This window comes from Bufo gargarizans, chromosome 3, assembly GCF_014858855.1.
Source record: "Bufo gargarizans isolate SCDJY-AF-19 chromosome 3, ASM1485885v1, whole genome shotgun sequence".
Classification (NCBI taxonomy): domain Eukaryota; kingdom Metazoa; phylum Chordata; class Amphibia; order Anura; family Bufonidae; genus Bufo; species Bufo gargarizans.
The window spans coordinates 13,129,856-13,146,070 of NC_058082.1; the positions used below are offsets into that span (position 1 = coordinate 13,129,856).

The 16,215-nt window shown below is 52.5% G+C and overlaps 1 protein-coding gene across 1 annotated transcript in view; it reads left to right on the forward strand.

Moving 5' to 3' along the window:
* Positions 1-15,611, forward strand: part of LOC122931102 (hemopexin-like) — a 33,379-nt gene extending 17,768 nt beyond the window's left edge. The window contains exons 5-9 of the mRNA XM_044285044.1: positions 542-757; positions 1,930-2,046; positions 2,185-2,315; positions 14,549-14,702; positions 15,218-15,611. Coding sequence (XP_044140979.1) covers positions 542-757; positions 1,930-2,046; positions 2,185-2,315; positions 14,549-14,702; positions 15,218-15,435 — 836 coding nt within the window. The 3' untranslated portion in view covers positions 15,436-15,611. The remainder of the gene's footprint in view (positions 1-541; positions 758-1,929; positions 2,047-2,184; positions 2,316-14,548; positions 14,703-15,217) is intronic.
* The last annotated feature ends 604 nt before the right edge of the window (positions 15,612-16,215 follow it).

Here is a 16,215-nt window from a genome sequence, read left to right on the forward strand (position 1 = left end):
CAATACAAGAGGCCACAGAACCAATCACAGGCACCTGGGGTCAGCATGTGACACTGGAACCGCACCTGATTGGTCCAACGCCTTTGCTCCCTGATAGGACGAGCAGCTCCCATATAAGTCAGGTTTGGTGCCATGGAAACGGAACATTGCCGACAGCGCCGCCATGGAGTGACAGGAGTTGCAACTGGAGCACTGCCAGGTGCGTTCATAATAAGGGGGTGTGACCTCTGCGACATCACAGACTGAACAGTATAGGACTCCTAGACACCAGGGACAATACAGTGTAATAAGGGGGTGTGACCTCTCTGACATGAGACTGAATAGTATAGGACTCCTAGACACCAGGGACAATACAGTGTAATAAGGGGGTGTGACCTCTGCGACATCACAGACTGAACAGTATAGGACTCCTAGACACCAGGGACAATACAGTGTAATAAGGGGGTGTGACCTCTCTGACATGAGACTGAACAGTATAGGACTCCTAGACACCAGGGACAATACAGTGTAATAAGGGGTGTTACCTCGTTCCTTTCTTCAGGTGGCCATGTATATATCTACAGCGCTCAGGAGGAGCCTCCGATAAAGCAGCGCCAATGGGCCGCCCTCGGGAGCTGCACGGCCACTGTCCGGTGGCTGGGAAGATTTTACTGCTTTAATGACATCTACTTTACTAGATTTGATCCAGTGAGCGGCCAGGTTCTGTCCCCACGACCACTGGACGCCAGAGATTACTTTGTCCGGTGTCCCGGTAGAGGTGAGTTCCAGGGATTGAGGTGGAGGAACATTTGCATCTAGTTATTGAGCAGAGAGACCACATTGGTCATGTTAGCCATGTTGGTGTCTTCATGTGAGGGACCTCCTCAGTCTTCTAGCCACGGTCTAGAGTAAGAACCATTGGATTTCCACTGTTAGCATTGACATTTTGCGGGTTCAGATCTGCATTTTTTCAGGTTCCAAAAATGTTCTCAATCCATACAGTAAATAGATTGTGATGATTAAGATGACATCTGCGGTGGCCCACCATTACTACTGTGAAATCAAATGGAACAGCCGGTTGCATATAGATAAATCTAGGTCCACAGCCACCTCTGCACATTAGGGACATAGTGGAGCACCCTGCACCTTATGGCCACTTAAATACTAAGGTAGAGGCACGACTATAGCAGATGCTCAACCGCAGTATCCATACACTAGTCCATCCCAGTCGAGGCCTCCCTCTCTTGGTGAGCAGGGCCTGCTCTTCAGGCTTTCCTAGATAGTGAGGGAGAGAAGAGGATGGTGTGTGGAGGGACCCTCGCGAGTAGGTAGACCCAATCCCCAGGCTGTCATAATTCCGTTCCTCAGTTAGCAGGGCCTTCTTTTCTGGCTTTTCAGGTGTGGAGACTCTTTCTCCAGCTGGGCTGTCTTAGATCCAGAGAAAGCAGATGATGGGGGTGTTTTCTTAGATCTGGAAGGGGCAGTGGATGGAGTGTAGAGAACCTCGGCCTGATCCTCAGACTGTCGTAATTCCATCCCCCAGTTAGCAGGGCCTGCTCCTCAGGCTTTCCTAGTTGTGGAGAGAGCAGAGGATGCGTGTGGAGGCCCTCCAGAAGGTAGACCTGATCTCCAGACTGTCCGCAGGACCTGCTCCCCTAGATCTAAAGGGAGAAGACGCCCTCTCTTTGGGAGGATGAACCCAAGAGCCACACAGTAAAGCTAGACGATGCTACTATATTGTTCTGCACTATGGTTTACATGTCCTGGTAGACCACATGTTATAGAAGCACCCAGGTAGATGTCACTTTAATAGAGATGGATCAGTCAGACTTCTAGAACATCAAGTCAAGCGCTGCCAATCCCCATCATCTATATATTATTCAGAAATGAGGATGATTAGTGCCACTTTATTGTAACGTGACCAACGTGATTCCATGTTTTTGCACCCAGGACATGGACACGCTGCCCGGCAGAATGCCACCCTTATGTCCATCAAGGACCGCTGCAGCAATAGATCTTTTGAGGCTTTCAGCTCTGATGACAAGTCCTGGACCTACGCATACCGAGGTAATCTAATGGGAAGGGGATGATTGAGCCTATGAAGTGACCCACATAGGCGGTGCTATAGTTGTGCGTCTGTGAGGATGGACATTGGCGCTCAGGACTGTCATCACCTCCGCCATTGATAGTCTTGCTTTATTCCAGGGGGCTGGTTCTTCCGGCTGGACGCCAGTAAGGATGGGTGGCATGCCTGGCCTCTCAATCACACCTGGAAAAACCTGCAGGGTACGGTGGACGCCGTTTTCAACCACGAGAACCGAATGTACTTTATTAAGGTATGTTGGCACTGCTTGTGGGGGTGATGGAGCGGAGTACATCCTCAGCAGACCACGGGCAGCATTAGATGCAGGATAGATAAGAGGTCACCAGAAAAGGAGCCGTTGTGGCCAGAACTGAGGTCAGCCCTTGGCTCATCTAGGAGACCACCCTAGGTCTTTGGATAGGGCCATCCATGACAGATTGTTCTGAACCCCACAACGTGTATTAGCTGAAAGGTGGCGGACAGGCGGTGCTCGGCATCGACCGATAATAATCAATAATGAGCCTTATTGATTAACCCCTTCACGTCATGCGCCATACATGTACAGCGCAACTGAAACCTGGTCACTGCGCGTAATCGCTGGGCAGAGCAGCCATCGTACCTAAGGAACCCGGGATGTTTTATTGCCCCCCTGCAGCCTCAACCGCTGTAGTTGGCCGGTCTGCACTGACCGCAGCTGCCACATTGAGGGGAGGGGGGGACGCCTCAGACGGCGGTGATTGGCGCTGAACCAGTCACCCATAGGTCAGGCAGGGGACCTCAGTGTTTGGTACAATGTTCCAGCCTATGGCAGCGCTATAGCAGCAGAGGGGACGGAAGGCATCCATTCCAGCCAGTGACTGCCTGCAGAGAGGTTCTGTGCTGCTGGTTGGCTTGCTGGGACTTGTAGTGCACCTCCACATTTATACTCAGTGCTTCTCCTGTGAAAGAAGAACTGCTGCAGTGATCCCTTCTTTCTCATCCCCATCCCCCTCCACCTTGTGACTTTTTTGGATTTTTCCTATTTTTCTGTGACCGCTGAGCGCTAATCAGAGCGTGTGTCACTGATCAGGGGGATCGGCAGTGACAGACTTCTCATCACACGGGGGGTCGAAAGTGACAGACTTCTCATCACACGGGGGATCGGCAGTGATAGACTTCTCATCACACGGGGGGTCGGCAGTGACAGACTTCTCATCACACGGGGGGTCGGCAGTGACAGACTTCTCATCACACGGAGGGGCGGCAGTGACAGACTTCTCATCACACTGGGTCGGCAGTGACAGACTTCTCATCACACGGGGGATCGGCAGTGACAGACTTCTCATCACACGGGGGGTCGGCAGTGACAGACTTCTCATCACACTGGGGGTCGGCAGTGACAGACTTCTCATCACACGGGGGTCGGCAGTGACAGACTTCTCATCACACGGGGGTCGGCAGTGACAGACTTCTCATCACACGGGGGGTCAGGCAGTGACAGACTTCTCATCACACGGGGGGTCGGCAGTGACAGACTTCTCATCACACGGGGTCGGCAGTGACAGACTTCTCATCACACGGGGTCGGCAGTGACAGACTTCTCATCACACAGGGGTCGGCAGTGACAGACTTCTCATCACACGGGGGTCGGCAGTGACAGACTTCTCATCACACGGGGGTCGGCAGTGACAGACTTCTCATCACACGGGGGGTCGGCAGTGACAGACTTCTCATCACACGGGGGTCGGCAGTGACAGACTTCTCATCACACGGGGGGTCGGCAGTGACAGACTTCTCATCACACGGGGTCGGCAGTGACAGACTTCTCATCACACGGGGGGTCGGCAGTGACAGACTTCTCATCACACGGGGGTCGGCAGTGACAGACTTCTCATCACACGGGGGGTCGGCAGTGACAGACTTCTCATCACACGGGGGGTCGGCAGTGACAGACTTCTCATCACACGGGGGGTCGGCAGTGACAGACTTCTCATCACACGGGGGTCGGCAGTGACAGACTTCTCATCACACGGGGGTCGGCAGTGACAGACTTCTCATCACACGGTGGGTCGGCAGTGACAGACTTCTCATCACACGGGGGGTCGGCAGTGACAGACTTCTCATCACACGGGGGGTCGGCAGTGACAGACTTCTCATCACACGGGGGTCGGCAGTGACAGACTTCTCATCACACGGGGGGTCGGCAGTGACAGACTTCTCATCACACGGGGGGTCGGCAGTGACAGACTTCTCATCACACGGGGGGTCGGCAGTGACAGACTTCTCATCACACGGGGGGCGGCAGTGACAGACTTCTCATCACACTGGGGGTCGCAGTGACAGGACTTCTCATCACAACGGGGGTCGGCAGTGACAGACTTCTCATCACACGGGGGGTCGGCAGTGACAGACTTCTCATCACACGGGGGGTCGGCAGTGACAGACTTCTCATCACACGGGGGGTCGGCAGTGACAGACTTCTCATCACACGGGGGGTCGGCAGTGACAGACTTCTCATCACACGGGGGTCGGCAGTGACAGACTTCTCATCACACGGGGGGATCGGCAGTGACAGACTTCTCATCACACGGGGGGTCGGCAGTGACAGACTTCTCATCACACTGGGGGTCGGCAGTGACAGACTTCTCATCACACGGGGGTCGGCAGTGACAGACTTCTCATCACACGGGGGTCGGCAGTGACAGACTTCTCCTCACACGGGGGGTCGGCAGTGACAGACTTCTCATCACACGGGGGGCGGCAGTGACAGACTTCTCATCACACGGGGGTCGGCAGTGACAGACTTCTCATCACACGGGGGGTCGGCAGTGACAGACTTCTCATCACACGGGGGGGTCGGCAGTGACAGACTTCTCATCACACGGGGGTCGGCAGTGACAGACTTCTCATCACACGGGGGGGTCGGCAGTGACAGACTTCTCATCACACGGGGGTCGGCCAGTGACAGACTTCTCATCACACGGGGGGTCGGCAGTGACAGACTTCTCATCACACGGGGGGTCGGCAGTGACAGACTTCTCATCACACTGGGGGTCGGCAGTGACAGACTCTCATCACACGGGGGTCGGCAGTGACAGACTTCTCATCACACGGGGGGTCGGCAGTGACAGACTTCTCATCACACTGGGGGTCGGCAGTGACAGACTTCTCATCACACCGGGGGGGTCGGCAGTGACAGACTTCTCATCACACGGGGGTCGGCAGTGACAGACTTCTCAATCACAGGGGGGTCGGCAGTGACAGACTTCTCATCACACGGGGGGTCGGCAGTGACAGACTTCTCATCACACGGGGGTCGGCAGTGACAGACTTCTCATCACCGGGGGGTCGGCAGTGACAGACTTCTCATCACACGGGGGGTCGGCAGTGACAGACTTCTCATCACACGGGGGTCGGCAGTGACCAGACTTCTCATCACACGGGGGGTCGGCAGTGACAGACTTCTCATCACACGGGGGGTCGGCAGTGACAGACTTCTCATCACACGGGGGGTCGGCAGTGACAGACTTCTCATCACACGGGGGTCGGCAGTGACAGACTTCTCATCACACAGGGGGGTCGGCAGTGACAGACTTCTCATCACACGGGGGGTCGGCAGTGACAGACTTCTCATCACACGGGGGGTCGGCAGTGACAGACTTCTCATCACACGGGGGGTCGGCAGTGACAGACTTCTCATCACACTGGGGGTCGGCAGTGACAGACTTCTCATCACACGGGGGTCGGCAGTGACAGACTTCTCATCACACGGGGGGTCGGCAGTGACAGACTTCTCATCACACGGGGGGTCGGCAGTGACAGACTTCTCATCACACGGGGGGTCGGCAGTGACAGACTTCTCATCACACGGGGGTCGGCAGTGACAGACTTCTCATCACACGGGGGTCGGCAGTGACAGACTTCTCATCACACGGGGGTCGGCAGTGACAGACTTCTCATCACACGGGGGGTCGGCAGTGACAGACTTCTCATCACACGGGGGGTCGGCAGTGACAGACTTCTCATCACACGGGGGGTCGGCAGTGACAGACTTCTCATCACACGGGGGTCGGCAGTGACAGACTTCTCATCACACGGGGGTCGGCAGTGACAGACTTCTCATCACACGGGGTCGGCAGTGACGACTTCTCATCCACGGGGGTCGGCAGTGACAGACTTCTCATCACACTGGGGGTCGGCAGTGACAGACTTCTCATCACACGGGTGGTCGGCAGTGACAGCCTTCTCATCACAACGGGGGGTCGGCAGTGACAGACTTCTCATCACACGGGGGTCGGCAGTGACAGACTTCTCATCACACGGGGGGTCGGCAGTGACAGACTTCTCATCACACGGGGGTCGGCAGTGACAGACTTCTCATCACACGGGGGTCGGCAGTGACAGACTTCTCATCACACGGGGGGTCGGCAGTGACAGACTTCTCATCACACGGGGGGTCGGCAGTGACAGACTTCTCATCACACGGGGGTCGGCAGTGATAGACTTCTCATCACACAGGGGGTCGGCAGTGACAGACTTCTCATCACACGGGGGGTCGGCAGTGACAGACTTCTCATCACACGGGGGGTCGGCAGTGACAGACTTCTCATCACACGGGGGGTCGGCAGTGACAGACTTCTCATCACACGGGTGGGTCGGCAGTGATAGACTTCTCATCACACAGGGGGTCGGCAGTGACAGATCTCTTCACACGGGTGGTCGGCAGTGACAGACTTCTCATCACACGGGGGGTCGGCAGTGACAGACTTCTCATCACACGGGGGTCGGCAGTGACAGACTTCTCATCACACGGGGGGTCGGCAGTGACAGATTTTTCATCACACGGGGGGTCGGCAGTGACAGACTTCTCATCACACGGGTGGTCGGCAGTGTGGCGAAACCAACCTCGCCACTGGGTTTTGGAGAGGGCTGTTTGAAGGCCTCTTGCCTCAGGATTATGGCCCATAGTAACTGTAAAGGAGAAGACAGACCGGCCGCACAGCTTAAATCTGTCTGTAGAATTGTATTTTATGTTATTATGCGTTCGGTTAAATTGTATGTTATGTGAGGGCACCCAGATAGCTAATATCATTGTATTTGTGTATTCTGAGTGCCATTCACCTAATGATATGCACTCAGACTTGAGCTATCTGGGGATATGTTAAATGTCTGTGTTTGCTGTGGGGGTGTGCCATTGTGTGTTTGGGTGGTGATTCCTGTCCTGTTGTCTCCACATGTGTATTGGTGATCTCCCCTTTGTCCTGAGAGATAATTGGATTGTGTTCGGTCGTCTCCGGGACAGAGGGGAGGAAACCATGATGCATTGTGGGGATATGTTGTATCTGTCCTGTATCTGCAAAAACTGTAATAAAAACCAGGCTGGGTGTGCCAGCACTTCAGATCACTGCTTGACCCTCAACACGGAGCCTTGTCTCGTTATTGGGGGATTCCCTGTATGCTGTTGGAGACTGATTGCCAGGAGTGTAAGCTGACGGATACGCTTTTCCTGTTCGTCTGACTGACAGTTACTTGTGAGGTTCCAGTTTGGAGTGCTATTTTGTATCCAGTTCGGGAGGTTGGTGTTCTGCAGTAGCTGTGCCTGTCTCTCGGAAAGGGGCATATCGTCTAAGCGGATCTTAACCCCTTGTCCGCTGAAACGGTGCCGTTACATTGGTGGCAAGCAGCGGGATCGTTCCTACAGCCAGAAGGACAGCTACAGGAGACACCATTTCTGTGGATTCTACAATTTAAGGGCAACGCATGTCTCAGTACAGTGACCCTAAAAGCACCAGGATGGAACCAGCAGTGGAGTACAGATACTCTGTGGAGGAATTTGACCGTATGATGTGGTTGCGGCTGAACTTCTTCGGACCCAATCCAGGTGAGAAATACGTGAAGTTCGTGAGGAATCTAGTGTCTACGACCCTACTATACCGGGCAGAAGGTGACGGTCAGCTGCCACGTTGGGTGGACCTCCATCGGAAGTTACGGTTGCGGGACAGTGGGAGCCCAGTCTCCATTCCCCAGCGGCAGTGTGAAGTGCAGGGAGGGGAGAGCAGCGGCCTCCCTCCCCAGCGGCAGGCTGAGTTACAGGGGGCAGAGGTAGTTGTTCCTGCCCCCCAGCAGCAGAGTGATATGCCGGGAAGGCAGTGTGAAATGCAGGGAGAGGAGAGCAGCGGCCTCCCTCCCCAGCGGCAGGCTGAGTTACAGGGGGCAGAGGTAGTTGTTCCTGCCCCCCAGCAGCAGAGTGATATGCCGGGAAGGCAGTGTGAAGTGCAGGGAGGGGAGAGCAGCGGCCTCCCTCCCCAGCGGCAGGCTGAGTTACAGGGGGCAGAGGTAGTTGTTCCTGCCCCCCAGCAGCAGAGTGATGTGCCGGGAAGGCAGTGTGAAATGCAGGGAGAGGAGAGCAACGGCCTCCCTCCCCAGCGGCAGGCTGAGTTACAGGGGGCAGAGGTAGTTGTTCCTGCCCCCCAGCAGCAGCATGATTTTTTGGGAATTGGGAGCCGAGTCTCCATTCCCCAGCGGCAGGCGGAGTTACAGGGGGCAGAGACAGTCGGTCCTGTCCCCCAGCGGCAGAGTGTCCTACAGGGAATAGAGAGCCCAGTCTCCTTTCCCCAGCAGCAGGACACTGTATTGGGAGCGGAGGCGGTCGGTCACTCTCCCCAGCGGCTGGAAGTATGTATGGGAGAGGAGCTCGCTACCCCCTCTCCCCAGCGGCAGCTTAACGCACCAGGGGGAGACAGTAAGCCCCACAACAGTGCAGATGGGACCGTGGTCTCTGCACTTACAGCACAGGGGGTAGAGACAGTCGGTCTCCCCCTCCAACAACCAGGCTCCAACCAGGCTTCTTCCGTGGTAGCGCTGGCACCAGGGCTGAGTACCGCTGATCCCTGCCCACAAAGCAACCTCCACTCCAAGCCAGGGAGCAACTCAGAGACCGGGAGTACCAGCTTCCAACATAACTTTGGTGGATTCACTGGACAGAGACATGCTACGAAATTCAGCAGGTCCAGTATTTTGTTGTGGGTGGGCTGCCAGACTAACTCAGGTACCGACCGGCGTGAGGTCAGGTATCTGGTTAGTCTTCCCTGGGGGGGGGAGATGTGTGGCGAAACCAACCTCGCCACTGGGTTTTGGAGAGGACTGTTTAAAAGCCTCTTGCCTCAGGATTATGGCCCATAGTAACTGTAAAGGAGAAGACAGACCGGCCGCACAGCTTAAATCTGTCTGTAGAATTGTATTTTATGTTATTATGCGTTCGGTTAAATTGTATGTTATGTGAGGGCACCCAGATAGCTAATATCATTGTATTTGTGTATTCTGAGTGCCATTCACCTAATGATATGCACTCAGACTTGAGCTATCTGGGGATATGTTAAATGTCTGTGTTTGCTGTGGGGGTGTGCCATTGTGTGTTTGGGTGGTGATTCCTGTCCTGTTGTCTCCACGTGTGTATTGGTGATCTCCCCTTTGTCCTGAGAGATAATTGGATTGTGTTCGGTCGTCTCCGGGACAGAGGGGAGGAAACCATGATGCATTGTGGGGATATGTTGTATCTGTCCTGTATCTGCAAAAACTGTAATAAAAACCAGGCTGGGTGTGCCAGCACTTCAGATCACTGCTTGACCCTCAACACGGAGCCTTGTCTCGTTATTGGGGGATTCCCTGTATGCTGTTGGAGACTGATTGCCAGGAGTGTAAGCTGACGGATACGCTTTTCCTGTTCGTCTGACTGACAGTTACTTGTGAGGTTCCAGTTTGGAGTGCTATTTTGTATCCAGTTCGGGAGGTTGGTGTTCTGCAGTAGCTGTGCCTGTCTCTCGGAAAGGGGCATATCGTCTAAGCGGATCTTAACCCCTTGTCCGCTGAAACGGTGCCGTTACAGGCAGTGACAGACTTCTCATCACACGGGGGGTCGGCAGTGACAGACTTCTCATCACACGGGGGGTCGGCAGTGACAGATCTCATCACACGTTATTTGTCACACCGCTCGTCACGCTTCCAGGTTTGGCGTCACTCGGCACAATGAAGACTCAGCTTCACATCACAATGTGTCACATCAACACAAAGCCATAAACTCTTGCCCGTCTGGGCGCTCACTACACAGAGGTCTCTGTAACTTACCTCTAGCTCAGTGTTCACACTGCGGTATCAGGCTTCACACAGCCATGCGGTCAGACAGCCACCCAGTCCTCCTGACACCAAACATGCAAAACTTTGGTGCATATGGTCCCACAGTCCTCCCGACTCTGACCGCGCGACACCTCTTTTTTTTAGGCATCCCTGGGTCCCCCCAAACTCAGGCTTCCTCAGCCTTGTGGGCCCCCAGCCCTTCTGGCAGGGACCACACAGGCCCTTAGTAGGTCTGTTACTTGGGGCCTCCCTCCTCCTCTCACACCGAGGATTGCTGTATCCCCAAGTTATTATGGCACCTGACCTCAGGCCCGGTGATCGAGGGGAAAACCCAACAAATCACACCGTACATCTAAGAGGTTCCTGCACCTTCTAGGACACACATCTCTTCCCTGTCACTGACTCACAATATATATATATGCAGCGAGCTGGACCGCAGGGGAAAACACGGCAGGCAGATGGGGGTAGTAGTTGTTTGTACTCACGGTTAGCAGAGCCTCCCTGGGCCGGCAGTGCAGTGGATGGGAAGACAGCACTAAATCTTCCGGGGCACTCTCTGTTGCAGGGAACACCAGCCAGATGTTGGTTGAGGTGCCCTTGATGGTCATTGGTGTTTAAGGTGCTTTGGTGGCTGGGCCCCTGTGTTCGTGATGCCAGCACCGCAAGGTGCATATGTTGAGTGTAGTCGTAGTAATGAAGAGTCAGTTGTTGTAAAACAATTCCAACCTTTTCTTGAATCAACAGTCTCAAGGCAGATGTTACAGAGAGTCCATCAGTAAAGTGCATTCATATGGCATAAGTGATGACAAATGTATTCCACTTATCAGGTTTAGGCAATTGTAAGTTGAGGAGTTTTCTCTTTAGGATTGACACTTTACAGGCAAGACTTCTTATAATAGTCCTAGGCTTAATCTCTAGCACTCTGTTACTAAATATGCTGGTTTCGGTTTACTTTGAGCTATCCTATAAGGGCGTTCTCCCTTGTGGCAGGCAAACTCTCTGCTACATTTTTTGCAGGATGCTCTCCAAAAAGGTTTAGGTCTTTCCACTAGTGAATAAGGACAATTCTGCGCACTAATTATCCATACGTGTGGAAAGTTGCTCTCCGGCACTGGTGCTGATGAGGTCCATAAGTTAGATTCAGCTGTAACCCTCACTAGGCCTGCTTCATGTTTAGACATAGACTCACTGTCTGGTGCTTGGTTGCTGGGGTTGTCTTCTCCAGGCTTGATCAGGTCCCAGAGGAAAGAAACTCAGCTACATGGTGATTTGGGCCTGTTTCTCTCCTCCATGAACTTGCTTCTCCTCTCTCACTCTGACATAACATTCCGCTCTAAGCTAGACACTCCCAAAGCTATATATAGTGTGGTGCCAGCACCACCTAGGGGCGAATGGGTGGAATGACCATGCCAGCCTGATAATAGGAAATACCAGACATTAGATAAACGGATAAATAAGCAGATGTTTAAAGTGTCCCATTTACAGACTGATGTGGGCCGCTGCATATAGAGAGATGTACCTTCATAGTGATCCTTGTTTTTTTTTACATGGGTAAAGTCAGTTTCAGGTAGGGCTCAGAATTTTGCACGCGCACTACATCTGTGCGTCCTGCACCTGCTGCGCATGTCAGTGCTCCGTAATCTGGCCAAGCTTTTTTTTTTTATTGCTGTTAAAAAAGTCATTTTTTTTATTGTAGGAAAGATTTTCCTTTTCAATTTTTCTCCTAAATTCTATTTGAAATCTATTACAAGCCCCTCGGGTGTGAAATCCCTGCATGCGCGCCCCTGTGAGTGAATAAGAAGGGCCCGTCCACTCCAAGGAGTCTATTCAGCTGCAGAGGCGTCCGCCGACACCGATACGGCTAGTGAGGGGCCCACTCATCATAAGGAGATGCCCCGGACAGAGGCTGAGGTAGCCCCCCCAGAGTGACCCCATATGGACCCCACCAACTGGGGACTATGAGCTCGAAATTCCAGAGTTTGTGGCCGCTCTGGACTCCAGACTGGACGGGCTTCTAAATATTTTCCGATATTATTAATTGTATTCCTATAAAATATTTTAGCCGAAAGTTTGCTGAGACACAGACCCCAAAAAAGGCATCTGCCTAGACGAGTCCCTGATACATTTCAAGGGGAGGGTAAAAGTCCGCCGGTACCTGTCCAGCAAGCGGGCATGGTGTGGCATTGACATGTGTAGGGTCTGTGAGAGGAGCTCTGGGTACAGCCTCAGGTTCAGGGTTTAAAAAGAGAGGCACCCGCTGCAGCACCCGCTTACACCCGCTGCTGGATCAGGGTGACCACCTCAATGTGGAGAACTTCTACACCAGCTTCAGAGGCCTCCCTAGATCCCTGCCCGGGCAACCACTCAGAAAGGGCCACAACATGCTGGGGGTTACAAGGGACGTCCTTGTACTGTCCCCCTGGCAGTGGGACCCTCACCTACAAGACAATGGGGGCATATGCTATCCATCTGCCCCCATTGTCTGTGATGAGACAACCCCTTTAAGCCATACAGAGGCACACTGGAAAACAGAGGTGTGGTACAAGAAACCGGCCGTGCCCGTGGTGCAGACAGCGCTGTGGGCCGCTTACGTGTCACTTAGATCTGCGGGCCACCCAGGGACATTCCGTCGCTTTCTGGAGATCGGGGACGGTACGATCACAGCGATACCAAATACGCACCCTTCTTTATGTTTTGCCTCTTTTACACAATAAGAACTGGAAGAAGAAAGTGTTTTTGTAATGCTGCATCCCAAGAGCCATACGTTTTTTTATATTTTTTTGTAAACTTGTAGTTTTCATGAGTGTCATTTTGGGGTGTATAGCACATTTTTATCACTTTTTATTCCATTTTTTTGGCAGCAGTAATTCGTGATAATTGCGTAGCGCAGGTCTATACGGGTGCAGTTATACCAAATATATGGAGGATATTTTATTTTTGCAATTTTTTTACAATTAAGTGTTTCTTTCAATGGAATTTTTTTTATTTAATAAAAAATTTTAAACCTTTTTTAACCATTTAATAGTCCCACAAGGGGACAATAACAGGTGATTTTTGGACCACATCTAGAACACATTGCACTATTCATACGACCAGCAGGCTCATCCCTGGGTGGGCGACTGGAGACCGAAGGCGTCACCACTACGGCCCACAGCACGGGAGCGGTGGCCGGGTGGACGCGTCTGCTGGTGAGGGCCATTAGAGCAGGAGCGCGGCTCTCATGTCACAGCTGAGCCCCCACGCTCCTCAGGAGACCCGTGCAGCACTTGGGCCACCGTACAGAGGTGGCGGCCCAACCTAAAGCCGCAAAGGGGCATGTTACAGGTCACTAAGGGGTTAAATAAAATAAAAATGCTTCTAAGATTCTAACGTCCTAAAAAAATATAACCCGACAGTTACAAGATGATGCCGACATAAAGCAGACACTTGGGGAATGTTACTTTATAAGCAGAGAAATTAAAATTTAAAAAGTAGCGAATTTTTTAAACTTTTCTGTGAATTTAAAAAAAATATTGACTCAGAATTACCAGGAACGTGAAGCACGATGTCTCACCAGGGAGCAGTGTTAGATTTGGATAACGAAAAGCTGTCCAAAGTTATTACCGTATAAAGGGGCACCTGTCGGATTTTCTAATTTTGCCCGTGTCATGAAAAATAGCGGTGTCCTGAAGGGGTTAAAAGATTCAGAGGATGCAAGAAATGATGGTTCATGCAGTGACTGGACCTCCATGGTGTGGTGGACTCTGCCTGCAGTCCGGTGGGGATCCGACTCCCAGCGCCCCCCAATCACCTGTGTGAAGAGGCTGCAGGGCTCTGGGGAGCGCCTCGGTCATGTGATGTCACGGTCACACGGCTTGGGCTGCAATACCACGTACAGCCACTGTTCAATGGATGGCGCTGTGGTTGGTGGAAGTGTCGGGAGTTGGATTCCTGCCAATCTCATATTGAGAACCTATCCTGAGGATAGACCATCAGTATGAAAATCCCACAAAGCCCCTTTAATGTATTTTCTCAGATGTTGTGCGGGAGCCACATCACGGCCATCCGAAGGTGTGTACATTTTGGTGGCTCCCGGATACAGCGTATGCCCTGCCGCATTACCACGTGCCTGGCAGTCAGTAGTGTATGGACCATATTGGCGGACGGTGTCATCTACATGTCCCTGTGGAAGGGGAGGAGGGGGACGATGCTGCAGTCACTCACGCTGTGAGGATGGAGGGGGAGGCAGCTTATTATGGCAATGCCGATGGAAAGTCTACCCCATGTGAACAGGCCCTAAAGCTGAGTGAAGGGGCAGACACTTTCTACAATGTAATGAGAGACTTGGCGCCCAGGTTTGGGAGAACATGAGTGACTCCTCTGCTCTTCTCTTAGGGTTCCCAGGTCATCGTCTACATATCAGATCAAATGTACATCCCGGTTCTCGGGTATCCGAAGCCCATAGAGGAGGAATGGGAGGTGAGCGGGGTGACTGCAGTGGATGCCGCCTTCACCTGCCCCCACTCCAGTGATCTCTATCTCCTCAGGGGTAAGTGTCTGCATGTATTATATTACCGGGCAGGTAGGTACTTATCCACCACCACAGCTTCCTTGTCTTGTCTCTACACTATATTGAGTCCATCGACTAAGCCGAGGCCTGTTCCAAGATCCGAGGCCTGTTCCAATATGTGACTGTAGATGTCCAACAAGCTCCATGACACCTCTATAGAGAGCGAGGCCTCCTTACATCCGCTGGACATAAAGGATAGGCGTCTCCTTAACCTTGGGTCTTTTGTGGCATTTAGATGTTATGACTTCTCTGACGATTATTACCATGTGTAGGCGCCCTAGAGGGGGCAGTAGAGGGGGCTGTCTGGTCCCAGCAGATGTCTGAACGCAGCTCTGGAGGTGACTACAGTAAGAGGATGTGACTCAGGATCACGGTTCACATGTGCTGGCACGTAGGTTACAGACAGCTGCAAAGTCAAGCTTGAAGGCCCATGTAAGGTTTGAGGTCCAGCAGTCATTGTGTGCATCCACTAACTGGCCTTCACTTCTGTTTAGGGAACAAGCTTATTCTGGTGGACCTGAACACGCGCAAACGCTCTGGAGAAGACAGGACCATCATCCACGCCGATGTGGACAGTGCTATGTGTAACACACACGGCTTGTATCTCTTCCATGGTCAGTCCTTCTACCACTACAAGAATGTGGAGGAACTGCTCTCGTCCAAGGTGGCTCCGGCCCCCGGGAACATTGCCTCGTACTTCATGGACTGCTAGAGTCATGCCCTGATGGGTCTCATTGGTGAAGACAGACGGGATGTCCCCTTAGTGGACATGAGATTGTGATGCTCAATACATTGCTCTGGTTCCACTCCCATCTCCTCTTTTCTCCTGTGCTGGACCTTCAGCGTCCATCTTACAATAATCCATGCAATAAAGCGCAGACCTGTAAACCTGGCCGTCCCGCAGTGCACTTTTTACTGCCACCATTTTGTGGCACCTCTCCTGTACTGTATAAAACAATGTGATTCCGCCATTGTTGTTAGGGATTAGCTTTCATCGCGTTCACTGCGCGGTGGTGACTTTATTCAGCGGCGATATCACATTTATACGGCTTTTATCTTTTACAACTCGGGTAGAAAGACGATTGCTTTGTGCCGCCACGTTCAAACATAACTCTTGCATTTCTCTGCGGCCCGCGGCGCTCGCTTTTCGCATGGACGAAGCCATTTTAGATTACATAAGACCTTAGATCATTTTTTAATCAATGGAGAGGCCGTGTGACCAAAAAAACGACAGTTCTGGCATTACGAGGTTTATTTAAGACGTTCACCTCGTGGGTTAAATAATGGGATAATTTAAAGGGGTTTTCCAATATATTTTAACTGATCATCTATCCTCTGGATCGGTGATCAGTATCTGATTAGTGGGGGCCCGGGGCCCCTGCTGAAAGGCTATCCACAGAATAAGTCATCAGTTTAAATATCTCGGAAAACCCCTTTAAGACATTTTTTACACACAGTATTTCTAAAGCTTTATTCAAGTGTTTTTTACTAT